Raw genomic sequence first — 23617 nt, forward strand, 5'->3', positions numbered from 1 at the left:
TTATAACCACTCACATGGGAAAAATTAGTTTTTTCCAATGGAGTCTCACTAGAGATGATCAACACAGAACAAATTTAATGGTGTTTGTGGAGCTTTTGAGTCTCTCACATTGCTTTATCTGGGCTTCCCCCTACCCCAGTTACAGACCTTGTGCTTATGTACTATTGCTTGCAATTTTATTTTCATGTGCTTTCTTGTGTGCAAATTTGTGTGTCTCAGTGTCAAAATGTGTTTCTTGTGCTTTTTCTGTAGATATTTTCTTCATGTTTATTTTGTCTTATTATGACTTGTTTATTTTGTTTTTGTTGTTTCTTTTCTCTTCTCTTCTATTATTATTGTCATTATTATTATTATGTTTATACTCATATTTATGTTTATGTTTATATTCTAATGAAAGAGAAAGAAAGAGAAGTTGAGGATTTGAGTGGGTAGGGAAGTGTGGAGAATCTGGAACGAGTTGGCAGAGGGGAAACCATAATCGGAGTATTTTGTATAAAAATATATATTTCCCACAATATAAAAGAATCATTATATTTAGTGTTCAGGCTCTGATTTGTATACCAGCTCCTTTCTAGAAAGGGCATTTGTAACAAAGGGTGAGATGGTGTGAGACAAGAGAGGAAAGTACAAACTGACAGAGATGAAAGCAGCTGCTGATAGAACCCCTGCCTTTCTCCTGACAGAAGGGAGCAACTTCACCATGAACAAGGCGCCTTATGGGCCTCAAGGAGCTTCAGAGTCTGAGACTGTTCCCTGAGGCTATAGGAGCACACTTGACTCCTGCAGTGGGTAGGCTGTGCTGTAATTAACAGTCTAGTACCCCCCCCCACACACACACACACACCTCCTCTCACAGGACCCTGAATCAGGAGCCACAAGCCCAGCAGTGCACTTATCCTCGCTAATCCTCTATGCAAGAAAAGGAAAGGCCAGTTTACACCTGAGTGTCTTTAATGTTATCAGGAACATTAATGAATTTATTGAAATACTAAGTAGGCTGGAGTTCATGGCAGACCTAGGGAACCTCAGCAGTAATGATCCATAGAGAGGTCCCTAGAGAATGAGTGGCATGCTCACCATGAGTCCCCAGAATAAAACTCTGCCCCTTGGTCAGAGTTCAAGCTGCACGTTTTTCTGATTCCTACTGAACTTTGTTTGTTAAAGGCCCAATGCTTTCCTTTCAACTGATTTCCTTTTAAAACTGTGTTCTAGTTAGAGATATTGAGATGCAGTGTTCTTCTGAGATCTACTTTCTTCTCTGCCCGCCGACAGGAAGCATTTATATTTCTCTCACTGACTTCATGAATTTTGGAGGCTGAATGTGATAGTTCTAATTCTAAATATATTTCTCTTTCTTTATGAAGTGAACAGCTGAACACATTTTATCCTCCTGCGGTGACATGCATGCTCAAAAATAAAAGCCTTTGCATTTGCAGTCACTCCTTGGAGGACACCACCATTCATGCTGCTTCTTCATAACATAGCAAAAATTAATATTGACTTTACATCCTAAGCACAAAATACATTATTTAGAACAAAAAGCCATTATAATAAAAACCAACACGATATAAAGCAACTTATTGCATTGCCCATTTATCACCATTATAAATGGAATACAGGCATCATTCAAAGCACTGACTTGTAGAAAAATTTAAAAATATATGATAACTTTGGTGACAAAATACAAATTAAGTTTTACCTGGATATATTAGGAAAATTGGAAACTCTCACACACTAGCAAACATTACAAGAACTTCCACAACAAGGACATCATGAGTTTTGCAGGCAAATGGATGGAACTAGAAAATATCATCCTGAGTGAGGTAACTTAGAGCCAAAAGGACATGCATGGTATGTACTCACTAATAAGTGGATATTAGTCAAAAAAGTACAGAATACCCAGGATACAATCCATAAAACTCAAGAAGGTTAACAAGCTGAAGTGAGGATGCCTCAATCCTACTTGGGAGGGAGAAGAAAGCAGTGATGGGGAGGGGGGAGGGAGGGAGGGACCTAGGTTCAAGAGGGGACAGGGAGGGGAAAAGGGAAACATGATCAGGTATTGGGGGTGGGGTGACAGGACTGAAGCCCTGAGGGCCTGCAGAAAGAATGGAAACAGGCAACCTCAGGAGGTGGGGGGGGGGGGGGGGGCTCTAGAATGTACCAGCAACCTGTGAGGTGAGAGATGCTCAGAACTCAGAGGGAGGAGATGGAATTTGTGGAGTCTATCTCCAATAGAAAGACAGGACATCAAGTGAGGGAACGGGTTGCTATCCCACAGTCAAAAACTCTGACCCAGAATTGTTCCTGTCTAAAAGAACTACAGAGACAAAAATGGAGAAGAGCCGGAGGGAATGGAAGTCCAAGGCCTGACACTATTACTGATGCTATGGTGTGCTTACAGGCATAACCCTAGCATGACTGCCCTCCGAGAGGCCCAACAAGCAGCTGAAAGAGTCAAATGCAAATATTTATACCTAACCAATGGACAGAAGAGACCCCTGTGGTGGGGTGGAGGTGGGGACATCTTCTTAGAGATGAAGGAGATGTGGGATGAGGTACGTTCAGAGGACAGACTGGGAGGGGGATAATGACTGGACTGTAAAACCAGATTAAAGAATAATAATTTTAAAAATTTAATAATTTAAAAATTAAAAAAAAACTTTGGCTTCAAAGCTATGTTACTGCATGGACAATGATATGTATGGATTATATGTTCATGGATGACAAAATGCAAAGCTGATAGCATACCTGGGCAATAGCAATATAATCAGGTGACAACATGCAAGTGTGACAACACACATGGGTAATTACATGTATGCATGGCAATATGCATGGGTGGTAACATGCCTGGGTGGTAATGTATAGGTGATTACATACATGTATAATAGTACACATGGGTGCTAACATCCATGAATATTAGATGACATGCATGGGTAATATTATGTGTAGATGATATAGCATACATGACTGACAACATGCATAGATGATAACATACATGGCTGACAACATGCATGGGTGATATCATGTATAGATTATAACATGCATGAACACACACACTGTCACTAAACACACACAGTTCTCTGCTTCTTTGGAGCACAGTGCTTCATGGTACACCTAAAACTGGCCTTTGGAATAATCAACAGTGGCTGCTGGGCAGATCTTCAGGCCACTGGCCTCTGCCTAGCCTTGCTGACACCATTCTGCCCTTGACCCGCAACCTCTGTGACCAGCCAGCCCAACTGACAACCTTCCTCCCTCCTCTTCTTTTGCTCTTCTTGCTTCTTTTCTTATTCTCCCTCCTCTTCCTCTTTCCTTTTCATTTCCCTCCCTTGCTTTCTCTCCATCTTCCTTTCCCTCTCTTCTCTCCTTTCCTCCCAACTGTGGTCATATTCAACTGGGCCCCTTGCTCTTCACAAAATTGTCTGCATAGACATGACTCTTGAATCCTTCCTTCCAGGAGAGAGCTCCCTCAAGTACTATCAAGAACATGACAGATACTTTATGTATGTTTCTAGCTGCTTACTTGAGTATCTCAGTGAATGAAGATAAGTCTTGGATGAAATATATATATATGCATACATATATATGTATTTATATATATAAATATATACATATATATACACATATATAAATATATACATATATTTACATATATATATAAATACAAATATATACAAATATATATATGTATATATATATATACACACACATACACACACACACACACACACATATATATATCAAAAATCACCACAGAATTAAAAAGAAATACCATTTTGTGTCAAGTATTATTTCCACACAGTGCATAATAACTTTAATGACCATAGCAATTCATTTTTTCAGGAGACATTCAGATATGAAATCTTGTAGCTGAAGCATCTCTGGAGTTACATGTACAAATATGACAACAATATGACTTCTTTGGGCAGACTTGGCTCCTAGGGCTGTAAGCCAAAAGGCAGACAGCAATGAGGATAATTGATTGGAGCCTGACTTAGCAGAAAGTAGGGACTGGTTTTGCTCCCACTGCCTTTCAAGAACTGAGTAGAATGCGTCAAGCACTTTTCATGTTCATACTTAGGCTAAGCTGTCTCCTTTTTGTAGAATATTTAGAATCCTTACTTATCAGAGTCCCCCTTGGTCTTAGCAATCCCATATTTAGTGGAAGCAGGACATTTTTCTGCCTAGTCTGAGGTGTTCAAAAGTGGACCTCTTCATTGCACCAAAAATGAGGTACTTTCCTTCTATGCCATTCCTTCTAGAAGTTTCCTCAAATAAAATATATGTCCTATGATGTGGCCCTAACAGGATTTCCTGCCCTCTGACATGTCTAGAAACTCAGAGAACATGCTGAGATCTTTGTGGCTGAGAGGCAGGCACTCACTGAAGAGGGGGAGGCAGGGCGTGGTTCTCTATTTCTACCTGTCTGCCTTGCTTAGCCATAGTAGCCTGAGACCCTTTGTAACAAGGACCTCTGCCTTTTTCTTTAGACTGTAAGGAGCTCAAATGTCTTCCTCCTTTTAAAAAGATTTGTTTTTATTTATACAAGTGTATAAGTCAGGTGTATGTGCTAGTGGGAGTGTAGGAGTGTGAGGTGAGTTTGTGTATGGCACTGTGTGTGTGGGTGTGTGTGAACAACTTGAATTTATTCTAGTCTGTAGGCACCAGTATATATACATCTCTTAACTACCTTTTACTTTGGAATGTTTTTCATGATAAGACGGCCATATTTGTTATATCATATCAATGTTATATCCTGAAAAGAAATTCCTTTATGAGGGGAAAGGTATAAGAATTTGAAGAAAAACCATATCAGAAACAGCCACTTGCATGGCACAAAAATGTAAAGAACTCTCACATTTTAAAGTTATATGTAAAATGAAAAATGTTGGTGCATAAAGAAAATATCACAAGATAGCCATGGACAGGGTGTACATGATACCCAGTGCTTAACATCCACATTTAGGTGTTTATACACTTAAACCTGCTAGAACTTTCCATAAGAAAGAGAACAGAGTATATCAGAGATAGAAGATATTGTTGGACATCCAAATATGCTCAGAACTCTGGTATGGACTCCACATTTTTCTTTTGCATTTACAAAGAGGGAGTCTGAGTCAGCAAGACCAAGTCCCTGGCCACGATTACAAACGCTGAGTAACTGAGACCAGAGCACAGATCGGTTGTCATGGGAGCCACCTTGTTAGGTAGGCATCAAGCTTAGGAGAAAGGGGAAGGTGTTAGCATTAATTTCCAGAGTACAAGAACCTATAGATGTGACTGATTTAATATCACTATGAAAAATATTGACAGATGAGCATGACTACTAGTTTACTCTACTAGAAACAATGACTTCATTAAATAATCCCACTGTTCCATCTGGATTTGAAAAGACTGAACTGTAGTAACAAGAGCATTGTGTGTATTTACCATGTTTGCATAGATACAAATCAGCCTGGACCCTAGAGTGTCCCCTAACAACCACCATGCCACAGTCCATCCTGAACACTTCCACATTCTCTGCTTTAGTAGAGATGATGGCTGAGGCCAAATTAGCTCATCGTAGCCACGTAAGAATCCATCACCTGGCTCCTGTTGCTGAGGCTGCAATGCCCTGTGCCCTTCTCCATGATGGGTAAGTCACAGCATAGTCCTCAAAGCTAATCTCAGGATGAGTAGGGGACTAGTAAAACACTGGAAAGCTGTTCTATGGTGACAGGTGACATGTTATACCAACAAAACGGAAGTGCAAATTAGATTAGTGCATGGGAAAGGCACCTGGAGGGAAGTCACAGACCTGCAAAGTGAGTCACTGGCCTCTTCCCAAGTGGAGTCTTGTAGGAATGTGCACACAATTCAGTATTTTACTAATGACCTGTGACAACATATGTAAGTATCTATAGCCTGGAAAAGCCACCCAAGAGTCCGAGGGTCTTTCATTCGAGTCTGGGTACCGCCATGATTGACTCCAGATCTTCAGAATCTACCCTTTCCTCCCCTCTTCAATTTCACGGAAAAAAAAAAAAAGAAAAAGGTGTTTCCCCAAAACCATGCTGTCTCTATGCAATGACCTGAGCACAGTAGGATAGCATGTCTGAGGCCCTGACACAGAAACAATATAAAAGTGCAAGGTCTCAGCTCCCAGACTCTAATCAAAAAGGGGAAAACTCACAAAACTTTTTTTTTTAAATCCTGAGCAGGGCTGGGGCAGGCAGAGCAAGCCTGAGGAGTGCCAAATTAACCCTTTCCTGCCCGGTCAGCATATCTCCTTCTTAGTCTGAGATACCTGGAGTCCTTTCAATAACATCTCCTTTGGGGCAAATCTTCAAAACTCAATTTTGTTCTCTTGCTAATATATCTTGATTGGGAAGCATTGTTTTGGATGTGGCAATTTATATTTGTGACACTTCTCTCTTCCTGTTGGATGGTGACATTTGAGTGAGTGACTTCTATAAGATGGGACTATACATGGTCAGAGGATCCAGATTGTGTCTTTATACTAGTCTAATTATTAAAATTATAACTATGCTAAAATATTCATAACCTAATATGCACCACTTAAGAGTATAGTTCAGTCATTAGATATTTCCACAGGAGTGCTCTATCAGTCTCCAACTCTGTCTTCATCCTGCAAAGCTGAAACTCTAAACCCATTAAGTAACTGCAGTTTTCTTTCCTTCTCTCGGCCCCTGACATCCACCTCCAGTTCCTTTTTAAAGGTTTTGACTCCTCTTGGTCCCTCATATAAGCAGTGTAATGAAATGCTTGTGACTGCTTATTTCACTTAGCATAGTGTCCTCAAAGTTCCTTTACTCTGTAGCAAATGGTAGAATCCCCTCCCTTTTCTTCCACTGAATAAGATCCCACTGTGGCATCTACCACATTCTGTAAAGCTATTCCTCTATCAGTGAATACTGTGTTGCTTCAACCTTCTGGCCACAGTTGCAAATTCTTGCCATGAACTACATATAATGATACTTCTTGGCCCTTTAATTTTCAATTCTTTAGTTATAAACCCAGCAACAGAATTGCTGCATTACATGGTAATTCTATTACCAAATTCTTGAGGAAGAAACCACTCTCAATTTTTTTATAGTGGTTGAAAAGTAGAAGGAGAGAAATCTATTTCAAGCATGACTCTCGAATGCTATCCATTCATTAGTAAAGTTTGTGTGGTTTGGATGAGGACTATCTCCCACAGGCCCATGTATTCGAATACTTGGCTTCCTGATGGTGGTGTGTTTGGGATGATTGGAGATTTTAGGGTGTGAAGGGCTCTTGGAGGGCACACACCACTGGGTGTGGATTTGAGAGTTTGTAACACTAACTCACTTTCAGTTCACTCTATTTCCTGTGTGTGCCTGAGGTGCGAGCTCTCAGCTTCCTACTCCAGCCACCTACTCCCATGCCTCCCTGCCATCAGCATCCACAGACTAAAATAAGCTTTCCTCCTTAAGTTGCTTCTGGTCGTGGCATCTTATTACAGCCACAGGAAAGTAACACTGCATATCTCACAGAATCTCAGAGTCCCTATTGATAAATGTCACACTGTTATAAAATAGAGTTTCAGCATTAGGAATTTAGTCATTTACAATGTAAAGACCAACACACACACACAAGTACACATACACACATATACACACCTATACATGAATATGTACATATATACATATATGTATATACATATATACACATTTACATACATATATGTATATGATATAGATATACACACACACACATATCTCCTGTCAACTTCCAGGTCTAATCCTGTTGTCATTTACCATTCTTGATTTGGTCAACTAAGGACTTTGTTATTCATGGGTCAAGAGTTGATCAAATATTTTATTATGCTATGAAATGCTATGGCCTGTCACTTCGAGATAATGAATGCATATCCTATGGTTAATATTAATGATTATTGGATATTTAGTGGTGTCAGTAAAGCTGGACTAGAACATGTCTAAGGGGAAGCTCATGTTACAGATGCCCGCCTTCTTTAGGTGGTGCACATACTATAGTGTCAAGGGTTGCTAAGTATGGCACAAGATCATGGCCTGGTATATTCACAGTTCTGCATTTTGCACAAAGTGTTGGGAGGTATGAAGAGAAGGGATGACTCTAGTCTCATTCTGTGTATCCCTGATTCATCTGTGCAGAACATGGTCCCTCAGACCCAGGAACAGACAAGCTACTCTGGATGACTTATATATGGCTTAGGTAGGAAGATAAACTAAGGGAACACACGGGGATGTTTCCCATCCCACAGCTAACATAGGGAGCTCTCATTTCCTGATGGTTATCTGCAGGGTGGGACAACATCTAAAACAACAGGAACAAAGAGAAAGAGCGGAAAGGGAAGAGAGGTTAACCGGCAGATGTCTGGTGAGTTACCTCTGGAAGGGTCGGCCAAGAGCCCACTACACCACAATTTAACAAAGCGCCAAGCTAGTCTTGGCCCAGATTAATCAAGACTGTGATGATCCCCAACAGGCAGAACTGACTAAAATTAACATACTATCTAAAAGACCTTGCCATTTCACTCTGAAAATAAAATAGGCATTCCCAATAGCTCCACAAACAAGGTGAAGTAATTCAAGTACTTTGTATGCATCTGCTCCTCATTCAGTGTTTTTACGGAAGGGCTCCTGCTGCTATTTCCCACCATTCTGTAGCACAAAGGGGAAGCTACTTCCATTCTATTTTATTTCCTCTAATGGAGAACATAACCATTTCCACTTCCTTGATTATTTCATTCAACATCAAACACGGGTCCCAAAGGCAGTACCCCCTACTGCCCAGCTTCAAGTGTGCTGGAGAAAGCTCTGCTAAGTAATATTTTTGGGAACAATAAAATGTTTTCTACATGTTTTGCACAGAGCCAACACATGCCCTCATTTATTTCCTCTCTATAGTATATAGTGTTGTACTTGACACCTCTCTACTGAACATATCCGGTTACTGATCCATCCACAAGTTATACTGGTTTAATTTTTAAAACTTACCCACAGTCACCTGTAGCTACCCACACTTCAAACAGAAATTATTTTTCTCTTTTTTTCATGGTTTCACTTTCAGGACCTAGAATATCATCTTGGCTGTTAAATAACATTCCAAAATACCTGTCGGTATGTGAACATGACACTGTTTTAAAGAAGAAACTAAGCCGGGCGTGGTGGCGCACGCCTTTAATCCCAGCACTCGGGAGGCAGAGGCAGGCGGATTTCTGAGTTCGAGGCCAGCCTGGTCTACAAAGTGAGTTCCAGGACAGCCAGGGCTACACAGAGAAACCCTGTCTCAAAAAACCAAAAAAAAAAAAAAAAAAAAAAAAGAAGAAGAAACTATGACAAACTTTATCAATGTAATTATTAATCACCATAAACCTTGTGAGCTCTGCACCCTCAGTATCCATACCCTAACAGGTCGCAAGGTAATGAACGTGATGCAGCTTAAAATGGGCGTCTTTTGTAATCACTTAATTGCATACTAGAAAATAACTAATTTCAATTCAACTCCTCTAGATTTATGAAGGTCTAATTAACAACTAAAGGTTACTGTGTATGAAGTGATATTTTGATTTGTGCAAACATTGCAGAAGTACTAAAAACAGGCTACTTAACATATTCATGACCTTTTGTAGCTACTGTAGCGTTAAGAAAACAAGCCAAGAGTGGGTTGTATTTGGGCATTCTCTTGACCCCCTATGTCAGCTTCTTGAATTGGTTTACGAACAGGTCCACAAGGGTGTGTGCAAGGAAAGGGAGGACACCAAGAGCCCATTAAGGAAGCATTTCCCAGATAACTGGGAAAATTAAAGCAGCCATTAAAGCGATTTTCATATGAAAACATCACTTAGCATACGTCTATAGATCTTTAACCTGGAAATCCTAACTGTTCCCTTCAAAGGAATGACTGAGTTGAACTTGGTGCTTGTAATAGATTCCCAATGCATGACATAGCTATTCCTTACAATGCACTTCAAAACCTTGACTCCCAGATACTACTGTATCTGGAAATAGTATCTTACGGAGCTCATCAAGTCAAAATGTAGTACTTAGCATCCAGTGTGACCAGTATCTTCAGATGAAGAGAGAATTGCTGCATAGACCATGCAGAGGCAAAGACTTCAGTGTTGCAAGTCCAGACATTCACGATCAAAAGTTAGACAGAGGCAAGGAGATTCTTTCCCAAGTCTCAGAGGATTGCTGGAACGTCTGGATCTAGAATTGACATGATTCATTTCCTATTTTCTCTGTAAACAAGTGTGTGTGTGTGTGTGTGTGTGTGTGTGTGTGTGTAAGCACACGCTTAGCTTGCATGTATGCACAGGTGCATGCAGGCGTGTGTATATACCAGAGGTTGATAGCAGTCTCTTTGCTCACTTCCATCTTCCTAATTCTTGAGACAGGTCTCTTGGTAAACCTGAAGCTCGCTGAACCAGTGAGTTCTAGGGATCTACTTGTCTCTGATGTTACAATCATTTAGTGTGACTGGTTTTTTTTTAAGATTTATTTATTGATTTTATGTATATGAGTACACCATTGCTCTCTTTAAACACACCAGAAGAGGGCACCAGATTCCATTACAGATGGTTATGAGACACCATGTGGTTGCTGAGAATTGAACTCAGGACCTCTGGAAGAGCAGTCGGTGCTCTTAACCACTAAGCCATCTCTCCAGTCCTTGACCAGCTTTTTAACACAGGCTCTGGGTGGGGGGTCTGAACTCAGGCATGCACGTCACTGACTGCCTTCACATGTCCCTAGACACCATACACAATTGACTGCAGTTATCTGTCCATCCTGTTATTAGGCCCATATCACTGTATCCATAATTTCTAGTCTAGTCGATGCCTAGTACACACCGGATGGATGGGTAACTAGAGAAAGTGGTCACTGCTTGTCAAAGTGTGCCACAGCTTGACTCTTCCATGTGGAAGCAGGTAGAGGTGGAGTTCTGGAGATGATGAAGATGAGATCATGGAGGGAGGAGATTGATGAGCATCATTAGAATGGGAGGAAGGGGACCAAAGCCCGATGAAGATAGAAGAACTGCAGCACCATAAGCCAGGAAGGTGGCAGTCTTGTGGACCAGTCTCCCAGCACTTTGACCTCGGGCTTTGGGAGATTCAGTAGTAGCTGTTGGGCAAGCCATTCTCCCTGTGGAGTTTCCTTCCCAGAACTAACCTAACCAGTTAGGTTCACATTAGGGAGTCATGGGATAAACCCCAGCTTTGTCATTTGCTGAATTGCTAAGATTATTAATTAATGTTAAGCTTCAAGTACTTCGCCTGTAAATTAATGGAAATAGCACACTTGGTTGCTGTGAGAATAAAGTATAATAAAATATCAATTGGCTGAAGCTCCATTATCAGTAATATGTGCTCAGCAGGCATTTCACTACAATGTGAAATCAGAACTCACAATGCATGCTAACAAGCTAAGTGCAAATCTGAAACTGGGCTGGAATATCTTATCTGTAGAAATCGCTGTCTGGGTAATGATGACAAAACCTACTTCCTTTAACTAGAAGAATTAGAGAATAGAGCGATACACCTATTTTTATCATATTATTAAAAAGAGAATTACAGTTTTCTCACTTACAACAGGAGTCTCATCTTGGAAAGAAACAATCAGTTTCATGAAACCACTTGCTAGTGAAAGGAAATAAAACTTGAGACCTGTGATTCATGTAATGTATGTCAAATAGCCCAAAGAGTTGTTTGTGAGCTTTGAAACCTGGGGCTGAGAACATAGCAGAACAGACCAGGACATGCCCGGGCAGGCCCATCGCCTCCCTATCTCCCACCCCTCTGACCTCTGCTGATGTTTAAATGGACCAATCATGTGAAACCTCGCCAATTCCTCCCCCAGCCCCACTCCTTTTCTATAAAAACCCCTAGCTTCCAAGCCTCGTGGTCGAATCCACTGTCTCCTGTGTGAGATACGTTTCGACCCGGAGCTCCGCCATTAAAATACCTCGTGTTGTTACATCAAGGTGTTGTGTTCTATTCATGATTCTTGGGTGCACGCTGAATCGGGAGTTGGGTGGGGGTTTCCCCACTAGGTTCTTTCACTAGTGTATCTTAAGATGATATTACATGTATTTCATGTATAGTGTATTACATGACACTGACTACTTGTGGTTTCCAGTGGGTCAGATAATTGCAGAAGCACGGAGCCCAAAGCAAACAAAAGAAATGTATACTTGTATATAAAAATTTGAATAATTTATAGCTATGTTCTAAAAATGGCATAAAATTATACACAGAAAATTCTTAGATTTTTCCTCCATTTCATTAAGAAATATGGGTTTATAAAATTATATTTCCAAAAGCCATGTTGCATACATGCTTGTATACATGCCATATCTTCATAACTCATGTCATAATATTAATAAGGACTTGTCATGGCAGAATGGAATGCCTGCCGTCAGTAACAGAATTGATTATTTAATTATAAGTAATTTCTAGAATTGCAACTGAAGAAAGCAGGCAAAAATACAAATATAATATATCCATTAAAATCCCTCTTCCTGGTACAGAGGGACTCAGCATAAGGTGCTGGCTTCTTAATCATGAGACCCTGAGTTGGATTCTTGGCAGGCATGGCAGAGCACACCTTTAAACAGAGACGGGTGTTCACATAGTCTGAACCAGTGAGCCCCAGGATTGGTGAGAGGTCCTGTCTGAAAAATAATAGGGAGAGTGATGGAGGAGGGCCATATCAGCTTCTGACCTCCAGATGTACACACAGACACTCATGTAATACAGACATACTACACACACACACACACACACACACACACACACACACACACACACCACACACACACACACACACATACACACACACACATACCACACACACACACACACAGAGAGATAGATACACACACACACACAGACAGACACACACACACACACACACACACACACACACCACGAGGTGGGTTTCTGTGAAGACACTTAACAGGTCATTCTAGGAAGAAGAGAGACCAGAGCTCTGTCCCTTTCACTCCTGTGAGGATACTAGAAGAAGGCAGCAGACAGCAAGCCAGAAAGATCTTTATGAAAACAAAACCAGAAACAAACAAAAAAGCCCACAAAAACCAAATCTTCTTACTTTGATCCCCAAAACTGTGGGACAGTAACACTTATTGTTGAAGCCACTGGACCTTGAGAAATATTTGAGACTTAAACCACAACAGAAAAAATCTGCCAGGGAGAATTACCTTATGTACTGCAGACACCACTTTCCAGAGAAAATCATTAGCTGGCTTCAGCCAATTGTCCTGACAATTGAATATACACACATATATATCAAATGTCTTAGGGCTGTTTTGTTTTGTTTTGTTTTGTTTTGTTTTGTTTTGCTTTGCTTTGCTTTGCTTTGCTTTGCTTTGCTTTGCTTTGCTTTGCTTTGTTTTGTTTTGTTTTTGTCAATCTGCATAGGGGAATAATTTTACTGTGACACGCTAAGGTTAAAAGTCATTTCATATTATCATTTATACTCAAAGACAGTATCACATATGGACTCATGGTCACCTACCAACCTAATGTAGACACTCATTGAGGATTTCAGTGTTTCTAGTGTCCTGCTACCTCGGTTTCACTTCCATCAAATCTCCCAGGGAAAGCAGAGCTGGATCTACTCAGATAAAGCCCCTTGCACGGTGCAGACCATTCCTTGCTCCTGTCTGTATTAACTGAATGGATACAATCAAACAAAAATGCACAGGAATCTTCCCTCTGACACAACACACGGTACTGTAGGAGCAACAACTGAGTGGGTCATTTTGTCAAGGTTCATACAAATTACACAAAATAGCATCTCTTGACCAGCTGTCAACTCATTTCCTTCCGGAGGTGAAAACCAAACACCATAACTAGGGAGCATCTAGCCAACCCATAATCCCACCAATACCACTGATCAGTAATGGTGGCTACCACCTTCCTTTCTAATGAGGTCTTTGGGAGCCTCATTAAGACAGAGTTCCATAAAATGGTATGTAAAAACGCAGTGGTGAGATATTAGTGGTCTGTGCCACTGTCTGCCTAGCCCAATACCCAGGACCCTTGTTTAAGTTAAAAGGCACAAGGCTTCTATCCCAGCAGTCCAGTGTATGCCCAGGCTGGGTGTGTGCTGCTCAACAGGATGTTGGTTTATCTCCTCTGAATTTTCTCACTGGCAAAGGGTGGATAGTGCACCCTGCCAAAGGCTCCCTTTCTTCTTCTGGGCCCTCTAAATGAAAAGAACCACCGAGCCATACACGTGTGTCTGTGTGTACAAATCCTGCTCATATTTATCAAATGAAACCACAAAATGTGGCCCTATGTCGTTTTGAATTTAGAATGATATTGCTTTTTGATGTATAAAGATGCTCTCATCCAAAAATAAAAATTAAAGATTGAACAAGCAAGAAAAAAAAAAAAAAAGACAGAGATGCATATGGTTGTTGGCTCCAATTGTGTGAACCTCTAACTCTAGGTCATTTTGTTACCTTGGCCAGATGGGAATTGATCCATTTTGTGAAGGTGCGTTTCTGTACAATCTCTTGTTCATCTAGAAGGCAGAATAAAAAAATTTTTGGTTAGATAATCTGATAGGTTACAAAGTAGTTATGTCACCAAATGCTGGTAATACACCTATAGAAGAGATCATAAAACTATTTTATCTTCCAACTCAACTTAAATTGAGTTGTCTTGAAGGTTCAATACAACTCTCAACTAGACACATCATTTAGAAGTTGTTAGAAAGCTCAAGTCAGAAAATTCCAGCATGAAGTAGAAGCAGTGGCCATGAAGTCCCATGCCTTAGGTAAAGAGCTATTGACATTTAAAGATGCAGGGCAAGTGTCTGTTTCCCATAAGGGTAAATTCCCTCCTAGGTTGGCATTGCTCTAGGTAAGCTCTTCCCTAAGAGAATGTGAACACCACCAATTAGACTTAGGGAGGTGGAGCAAATCTGGGAAGACTTGAAAGAGGTGGATATAAAGTACATTGTATGAAATTACACCACTAAATATTATTTTACACCACTAAATCACCACTAAAATATTATTTTAAAAATTATTAGCAAGTGCCTTACATGTGTGTAGGCGAGCCCTATGTTTAGCCTCATTCACTCACGAAAAGTTTATGAATGAGTTACCCACAACAAATCTGTTAGAAGTAAAAATGCACTGAGATCAACTAAGCACCAAATTCTATGCTAGAGGATAGAGTCCAAGCTAGGAGAGGAGGGAAGGGTAGAAAGGCATGAACGAATGAAGTGTCTAGTGGGACATAGAGGTGGACATGGGCAAGAAGGGAAGATGCAAGGATCAAGTCACCCAGGAAAGCATTTGATAGAGCTGCATGAAGGACTCTCTGCCCACTCCTGCCCCCTGCCGCTCACACTTGAGTGTGAGCGGAGCCTGTGACTTGTATCTAGCTCACAAAGTATGACAGAGTGGTGGCATACCAACCTTATGATGCTACTTTAAATTGCTGGCTGGAGTGAGGGGTTTTCCTTCAGGCTTTGGAGACCCACAGGCCACATTATAAACTCTATGTAGAGTATGGTAATAGCAGGGAACTGAAGCCCCCTTTAGGAATGGAGCCACCAACCTGTGAGAATATGAGCCCCCAGGCTTACAAACATAAGGAAGTGAAGAGAGCTAAGGAGGCAGACAAGGTTTAAAGTGGATCATTCCTGGAGGGGTCTTTGGATAAGAATGATCCCCAGCAGACATCCTGTAGCCTGGGTGACCTGGAGCCAATGCCAGTGAGCTGTTCACAGACTCCTGACCCACAGAAATGTGGAGACAATAAATGTATATGGCTTCCCATTGCCAAGTGTGTGGTGATTTGTTATGCAAAGAAAAACTAATATAGGAGGAAAAGACCAGTGTCGAGGAAGGCACTGAAGGTTTGGAGATGACAACCCTCTAAGAGAGGACACATCATACGCCTCTAGAAAGAAAACGTAGCTCAGCTAACTGGCTAATCCCCAGGTACCAGCTTTGTAGACCACTATGCTAGGCATTGTGTGGCAGAGCACTGATGGCAGACACAATCTTTCCCCCACCACTGCCTCACCCTGTTTGAAGGATGATGCTCAAAGCTACATCTCTGCATCTGACCATCCTTGGCTTCATCTCCTCAGAATGGTGGGCTGTGCACTAGAACCTAAACATTATCAAATGTTGGAAGAAATGAGCAAGAAAATATGGAAGTAAATAATGAAACCTCTTAACATGCAGAAACTTTGGATGCATCTGTAATGTTTACAGAATGCCACTATACTTAATATATTTTCAAAATGCTTTTTGTTTTAACTTTAAAGTTCATTATATAACCATTATTTCAGTAGGCAAAATCCCTATGTATCAGACATTGGTATATATTTATATGATTTATCATATATATAGTTGCCACATATAATATATAATTAATGAATGAATTTACTCATTGAATGTATGTGTTTGATGTATATATGTGATTTATGCACATGTGGACGATAAATATCCATGTGTGCATTCTAAAGTTAAAGAATGATGTCACATGTCCTTCCCCTTCAGTCTCTGTCTTATTTTCTGAGTCAAGGTCACTCAGAGAAGGTTCTCAATGCTAAACTTGAAGTTCACATTTTGGCTAGGCTGGCTGGCCAGCAAACTCCTGGGGTTCCACTGTTTCTGATTCCCAATACTGGGTTACAGGGGCACCAGGCCATGCCTGGCTTTTCCATGGGTGGTGAAGATTAGAACTAGTCCTGCTGCTTGCAAACAAGAGCTCTGAGTGATCTCTCTCTCTCCCTCTCTCTCTCTCTCTCTCTCTCTCTCTCTCTCTCTCTCTCTCTCTCTCTCTCACACACACACACACACACACACACACACACACACTCACTCAGTTCTTACAGCCAACATGTAACCAAATTCATTATAATTCCTAGTTTATAGAAAAGAAAATTGAAGCACGTGGTGTGAAGTATTTAGCCAAGTCTCCCTGTGGCAGAGTTGTTTTAGACTCCAAAGAAGTCAGGTCCTGCAACCTCATACAGCTACTCAAGGACATTGTAAAAACTAAAGTATTGATTTTACCTAATGTTACCTGCAAGATAAATTCATGGTTGAGTAGTTTTTAGTCTGACCTCTGACCTTTGGACTCTACAAACAAATATAGGTTGCAGCAAAGTCACCTTAACTTGTAAGTTCGGTAGAATTCAGAGCTTCATAATACATAAAAACTACTATTCTAAATCTATGAGTATACACTTAGAACATCGGTGACATTTTTTCATTTAGCTGAGGATGTGTAGCATTTTATAAACCAGGACGGCATAGCTTTCAGATTATGCTCCAAAGCCAGCATAACATTCTTGTGTAGAGCATCATAAACAGAGTGATGCCCATGATAGCTGCACTCCTGGGTTGTATCAATCTCATAGGAGGTTAAATCACTAGGTGTGTGAATCTAATGCACAGATGTTTTTGGCACCGATAATTTTTTTTGATCCTGGTATATACCCAATTACCAAACTATCTGAAAGTTCCCTTTTACCTTGTGCACACAAAGACAGACATTGCTGAGTCCCTAAGTCCACATTTATGCGTGCATCACACACAACCAGTAAATAATTTCTAATTTTATTTCCATTTCCCTAAAAGAAAAAAAAACATTTAAACCTTTCCCTTTCATCAAAATTGTCAGTTTTAAACATAAAAACAAAATAGTCACTTCCAGACTCGGTTATTAAATCTTCTACTAACAGCCTAAAAGGTTTAAATTGCAGAAGAAATACAACCCTGCAGAGAAACTCAAACCTGTCCAAAACATGATTATAGGATATTTCTATGTTGCTCTTGACAAAAACTAAATTCATCTCCTACTACAGTTTACTTCCCTATTTTTTCTTTTTTAGCATCAGCTCTTGTTTCTTTATTTTGTGTTTTTGAAACTAAAGCTTACTGTTAGATACCACTAGAACATTTTGGAGCAGAGTATTTTGTTCTCCTCTGCTGACCACCTCCCACTCCCCTTTTCCCCTGGTGGCCTCCCTCACCACAGACTCTTGTTCTGTTTCATGTCCCGCATGTCCTTTGGACCCTCTAGTCCTTCTCATTCAATATTACCGTCTCGGTCTCCTTTCTAGATGTTTAGACTTTACTCTCACTTACACATGGGTACAGACACATCATAAGCTAGGATCCACATTTGCACAAACACAATGAAACATCACTCAGCTATAGCTGAAAAAAAAAAGTACAACCAATTTATAGGGAAACAAATGGATTTGGAAACTGATTTTAAGGCATGCAAACTGAGAAAGACAAAAAGCTACATATTCTCCATCATGCGTGGATCTTAATTCCTTTCAGTGAAGCAGCCTACCATGCAGAGGAGGTCATCCTTGGTTCTTTAATTCTCTACACTCTGTAAACAATTTCTAACTGTTTTCACTTACTATCTCCACCTCTAAGTTAAGTCTGATTGATTCGACATTGTGTGATCCAAAAGAGACAAACAAATGAATGCGCTGGGGATATACCTCAGGCTTACTCAACATGCCCGGGTTTCCATCTTTACCTCTCCATTGCTCCCACCACCAAAGAAACAAACAAACAAACAAAAATGGACAGACTTGCAAAGAAAGATTTTGATCCCTCTCGGGACAAGCTGACAGTGCAGTGGAACAGAGAGACAAAGTACAGGAACTCCCGACAGGCTCTCAGGGAGCATAAAGGAGTGTATAGACAGCGGTTATATCCTAGCAGTGTGTATTTTATACTGTTTAAATATTTGTTGGGAACAAAATAAAGGAGGGGGGTGCTGGGGAAAAGTTGAGAGGAAAATTATGCCATGTCAGGCCAGAGTTCCTGTACTCTGGGCAGACGGAGGTGGGGAGACTGCCAGGTGCTTTTCCACTGGGCCCCGAGGGAGCATGCCTGACCCATGCAGCAGGGGATGGAGAAAGGGGCAGCCCCTGACCTGGAACCCTGGAGCTACCTTGCTAAAGACCCAGGGTTGTAGGAGAGAGGCAATAGGGGAAGAAGTTCCCAACACTGACCAGAGTGCACAGTGGACCTTGAAGGAGCAGAGACTGTCTATCGTTTAAGAGCTTTATTATAGAAATGCAGGGGAAAGAGAGAAGATAGAAAAGAGGAGAGAGAGAGAGAGAGAGAGAGAGAGAGAGAGAGAGAGAGAGAGAGAGAGAGAGATCGAGAGAGATCGAGAGAGATCGAGAGAGAGAGAGAGAAAGAGGAGAGAAGAAGACAAAGAGTAAGTGAAGAGGAGAGAGAAGTGAGTGAGAGGTAAAGAAACAAAGGAATAAGAGAGCGAGGTGGGGGCTGAGCACCCCTTTTTATGGTCTTCAATGTTCCTAGGTAACTGGGGAGGAGTTTAGCTTGAAGGTCAGAAGCTTGGTCCATTGCTTACATAACTACTGACCACGCTTTTCTTGTGGGGGCTGTGGGAGGTGGTACCTTAGGCAGGGGCCGGAGTTCCAGGAGCATGAGGGAACACCTACCATGACAAATAGGTGAAATATGACCATCGGGGTTCAGACCTCAGCTGGACTGGATACCAGCCTGCAGTTCCCCACACATATTTATTATAATTAAAACATGTTGAACAAATTCTTTAAGAACATATTTCTGAGTCATAAAGGACTTAACATGTACATAAGCATAGTTGATCAGATTTATAAAAATTATAAGAAGTCAAATAGTAAATTTCTAAATGGATCTCACTTTAATTGCTGTCACAGTTAATATTGAGAGCACCAAAAAGGAAAAGCATTACATAAGTAGACAGACATATTTTGGGTTGAAGTTGCTATGCCTTATAAAAAGAATACCATATTAAGAATATTAAGGGGGGCTGGTGAGATGAGCTGAGATGAAAGGATGGACCATCTAGAGTCTGCCATATCCAGGGATCCATCCCATAATCAGCCTCCAAATGCTGACACCATTGCATACACCAGCAAGATTTTGCTGAAAGGACCCTGATATAGCTATCTCTTGTGAGACTATGCCGGGGCCTAGCAAACACAGAAGTGGATGCTCACAGTCAGCTATTGGATGGATCACAGGGCCCCCAATGGAGGAGCTAGAGAAAGTACCCAAGGAGCTAAAGGGATCTGCAACCCTATAGGTGGAACAACAATATGAACTAACCAGTACCCCCAGAGCTCGTGTCTCTAGCTGCATATGTAACAGAAGATGGCCTAGTCGGCCATCAGTGGAAAGAGAGGCCCATTGGTCGTGCAAACTTTATATGCCTCAGTACAGGGGAATGCCAGGGCCAAGAAGTGGGAGTGGGTGGGTAAGGGAGTGTGTGTGTGTGGGAGGGTATGGGGGACTTTTAGGATAGCACTGGAAATGTAAATGAAGAAAATACCTAATTAAAAAAATGATGTATAGAACTAAACTGAGAACTCACAACAGAGGAATCTAGAATGGCTGAGAAGCACCTAAAGAAATGTTCAAAGTCCTTAGTGATCAGAGAAATGCAAATCAAAATGACCCTGAGATTCCACCTTACACCAATTAGAATGGCTAAGATCAAAACCTCAGGTGACAACACTTGTTGGAGAGGATGTGGAGAAACACTCCTCCATTGCTGGTGTTATTGCAAACTGGTACAACCACTCTGGAAATCAATCTGGAGGTTCCTCAGAAAATTGGAAATAGATCTACCTGAAGACCCAGATATACCACTCTTGGTAATATACCCAAAAGATGCCCCACCATGCCACAGGGGCATGTGCTCCACTATATTCATAGCAGCCTTATTTGTGATATCCAGAAGCTAGAAACAACCTAGATGTCTCATGACAGAAGAATGGATACAGAAAATGTGGTTCATTTTACACAATGGAATACTACTCAGCTATTAAAGATGAGGCCATCCTGAGTTTTGCAGGCAAATGGATGGGATTACCTGAGTGAGGTAACTCAAACCCCAGAGGACATGCATGGTATATACTCACTAACAAGTGGATATTAGCCAAAAAAATAAAAAAATAAAAATAAAAAAGTATAGAATACCCAAGATAGAGTCCACAGAACTCAAAAAGGTCAACAAGCTGAGGTGCTCAAGCAAGATGCCTCAGTCCCACTTTGGAGGGAGAAGAAAGCAATCACAAGAACTGCAGGAATGGAAATGGAGAGGAGCCTGAGGAAAAGAAGGTCCAGTGACAGGCCCAAAGTGGGATCCAGCTCAACTGGAGGTCCCAAGGCCTAACACTATTACTGAAGCTATAGAGCACACATAAAAAGGGACCTATCATGACTGCACTCTGGAAGACCCAACAAGAAGCTGAAAGAATCAGATGCAGATATTTGCACCCAACCAATAGAAAGAAGCTGCTGACCCCTGTGGTTGAATTACAGAAAGGCTGAAAGAAGCTGAGGAGGAGGGCCAGCAGTCTCAATTAACCTGGACCCTGGAGATCTCTCAAACACTGGACCACAAACCACGCAGCACACACCAGCTGATATGAGGCCCCCAACACATATACAACTGCCGGGTCTGGGTTCAGTCAGAGAAGATATACTTAACCCTCAAGAGACTGGAGGCTCCAGGGAGCTTAGAGGTCTGGTTGGGTGGAGGGTGGAAGGTGGAGACATCCACATGGAGACAGGCTGGTGGAGAGGAGGTATGGGATGTGGAACAGTCGAAGGGTTGACTGGGGGATGAGGGATGGGGGAATAAAATCTGGAGTATAAATAAATAAATAAACAAATAAATGAATGACCAAAAAAAAAGAATGAATTTATGAAATTCCTAGGCAAATGGATGGACTTGGAGGGCATCATCCTGAGTGAGGTAACCCAATCACAAAAGAACTCACATGATATGTACTCACTGATAAGTGGATATTAACCCAGAAACTTAGAATACCCAAGATACAAGATACAATTTGCAAAACACATGAAACTCAAGAAGAATGAAGACCAAAGTGTGGACACTTTGCCCCTTCTTAGAATTGGGAACAAAACACCCATGGAAGGAGTTACAGAGACAAAGTTTGGAGCTGAGATGAAAGGATGGACCATCTAGAGACTGCCATACCTGGGGATGCATGCCATAATCAGCCTCCAAATGCTGACACCATTGCATACACCAGCAAGATTTTGCTGAAAGGACCCTGATATAGCTGTCTCTTGTGAGGCTATGCCGGGGCCTGGCAAACACAGAAGTGGATGCTCACAGTCAGCTATTGGATGGATCACAGGGCCCCCAATGGAGGAGCTAGAGAAAGTACCCAAGGAGCTAAAGGGGTCTGCAACTCTATAGGTGGAACAACAGTATGAACTAACCAGTACCCTCGGAGCTCTTGTCTCTAGCTGCATATGTATCAAAAGATGGCCTAGTTGTCCATCACTGGAAAGAGAGGCCCATAGTGTCTCTAATTGGTTTGTCTAGCTACAGTTCCCTAAAGAACTCCGGAAATGCCAAGTGGCTTCTTCTGGTTTCCTTTTACAAAACTCTAGAAGAAAGGGAGAAGGACCTAAGAAGGAACTGATTTGTTTGCAAGCACAGGCTAGAAACAAAGAAGGCCCAAGCTATAGTGGGTTGTGAAATACAATGGTTAATTATTCTTAATCTTTCCAGGAAAAGAATTAGCAAAGAAAGAGCTTCAGGTATGACAAAGCAAGGACGTGTCTCTAGGTCTCATGGCTATGGACTTAGAGTCCAAAGCTCTTAGACTCCTCACAAATGAGATCACACGGGTTCTTTCCCTCTGTGTCCGGCTCCGTTTATTTGATGTACTGTCCTTTAGGATAATCTTTGTAGCAAGTGGCGGGATTTCTTTATTTTTATGACAAAATAGTATTCCCTCATTGTATTAGTTTGTGGTACTATTGCTGTTATGAAACACCATGACCAAAGTAACTTGGGTAGGAAAAGGTATATTTGGCGTATGTTTCCACATCACAGTTCATTAACAAAGAAGATAGGAACTCAAGTAGGCAAAAATCCGGGGGCTGGAGCTCATGCAGAGGTAATGGAGGGGCGCTGCTTACAGTCGTGCTCCTCATGGCTTGTTTCTCAGCCTCTTTCCTTATACAATCTAGGACCACCAGCTCAGAAATAGCCCCACCCACAAGGAGTCAGCCCTCCCCCATCAATCACTGATTAAGAAAACACTCTACTTCTCTCTTGAGGTTCCCATTATTCAAATGACTCTAGCCTGTGTCAAGTTGTTATAAAAATAACCACCACAATGGTAGATCTCCTTTATCTACTCATGAATTTATTTCTTTTTATTTTGGTATGATTTCACATATAATTTTATCAAGTCACCATAGCGCATGTGCACGTGCACACGCGCACACACACACACACACACTATTTCAACAATACTGGAAAGCAAAAGTGAGAATTAAAAAGCTTTTAGGTACCATTGACTTGGCCATGCCTTCACCAGACAAAACAGCAAGCAGACTCAAATATACCCAAAGTTTCTTTCAAACTTTATATTTGTGCGGGGTATACAATGAATTGCAAATATATTTTTAGTACACCAACTTATATTGAAGAGACAGGATAGTTCAAATGAACAGAAGACATCAGATTCATGACTTTGTGCTAGGATGAAGGCTAAGAAGATGTAAGTTACAGCCA

The 23617-nt window shown here is 41.2% G+C and overlaps 1 protein-coding gene across 15 annotated transcripts in view; it reads right to left on the bottom strand.

Annotated features, from left to right (window-relative positions):
* The window catches only part of Syne1 (spectrin repeat containing nuclear envelope protein 1), a 504890-nt gene that overhangs the window by 395552 nt on the left and 85721 nt on the right, over window positions 1–23617 (bottom strand). For all 15 annotated transcript variants that reach the window (XM_085842609.1, XM_085842616.1, XM_085842617.1 and 12 more), the window contains one exon: window positions 14503–14564. In XM_085842609.1, the coding sequence (XP_085698735.1) occupies window positions 14503–14564 (62 nt within the window). The remainder of the gene's footprint in view (window positions 1–14502; window positions 14565–23617) is intronic.

The sequence above is a fragment of the Mus caroli genome, unplaced genomic scaffold (genome assembly GCF_978045245.1).
Source record: "Mus caroli unplaced genomic scaffold, Mus_caroli_1 scaffold_9, whole genome shotgun sequence".
Taxonomy (NCBI): Eukaryota; Metazoa; Chordata; class Mammalia; order Rodentia; family Muridae; genus Mus; species Mus caroli.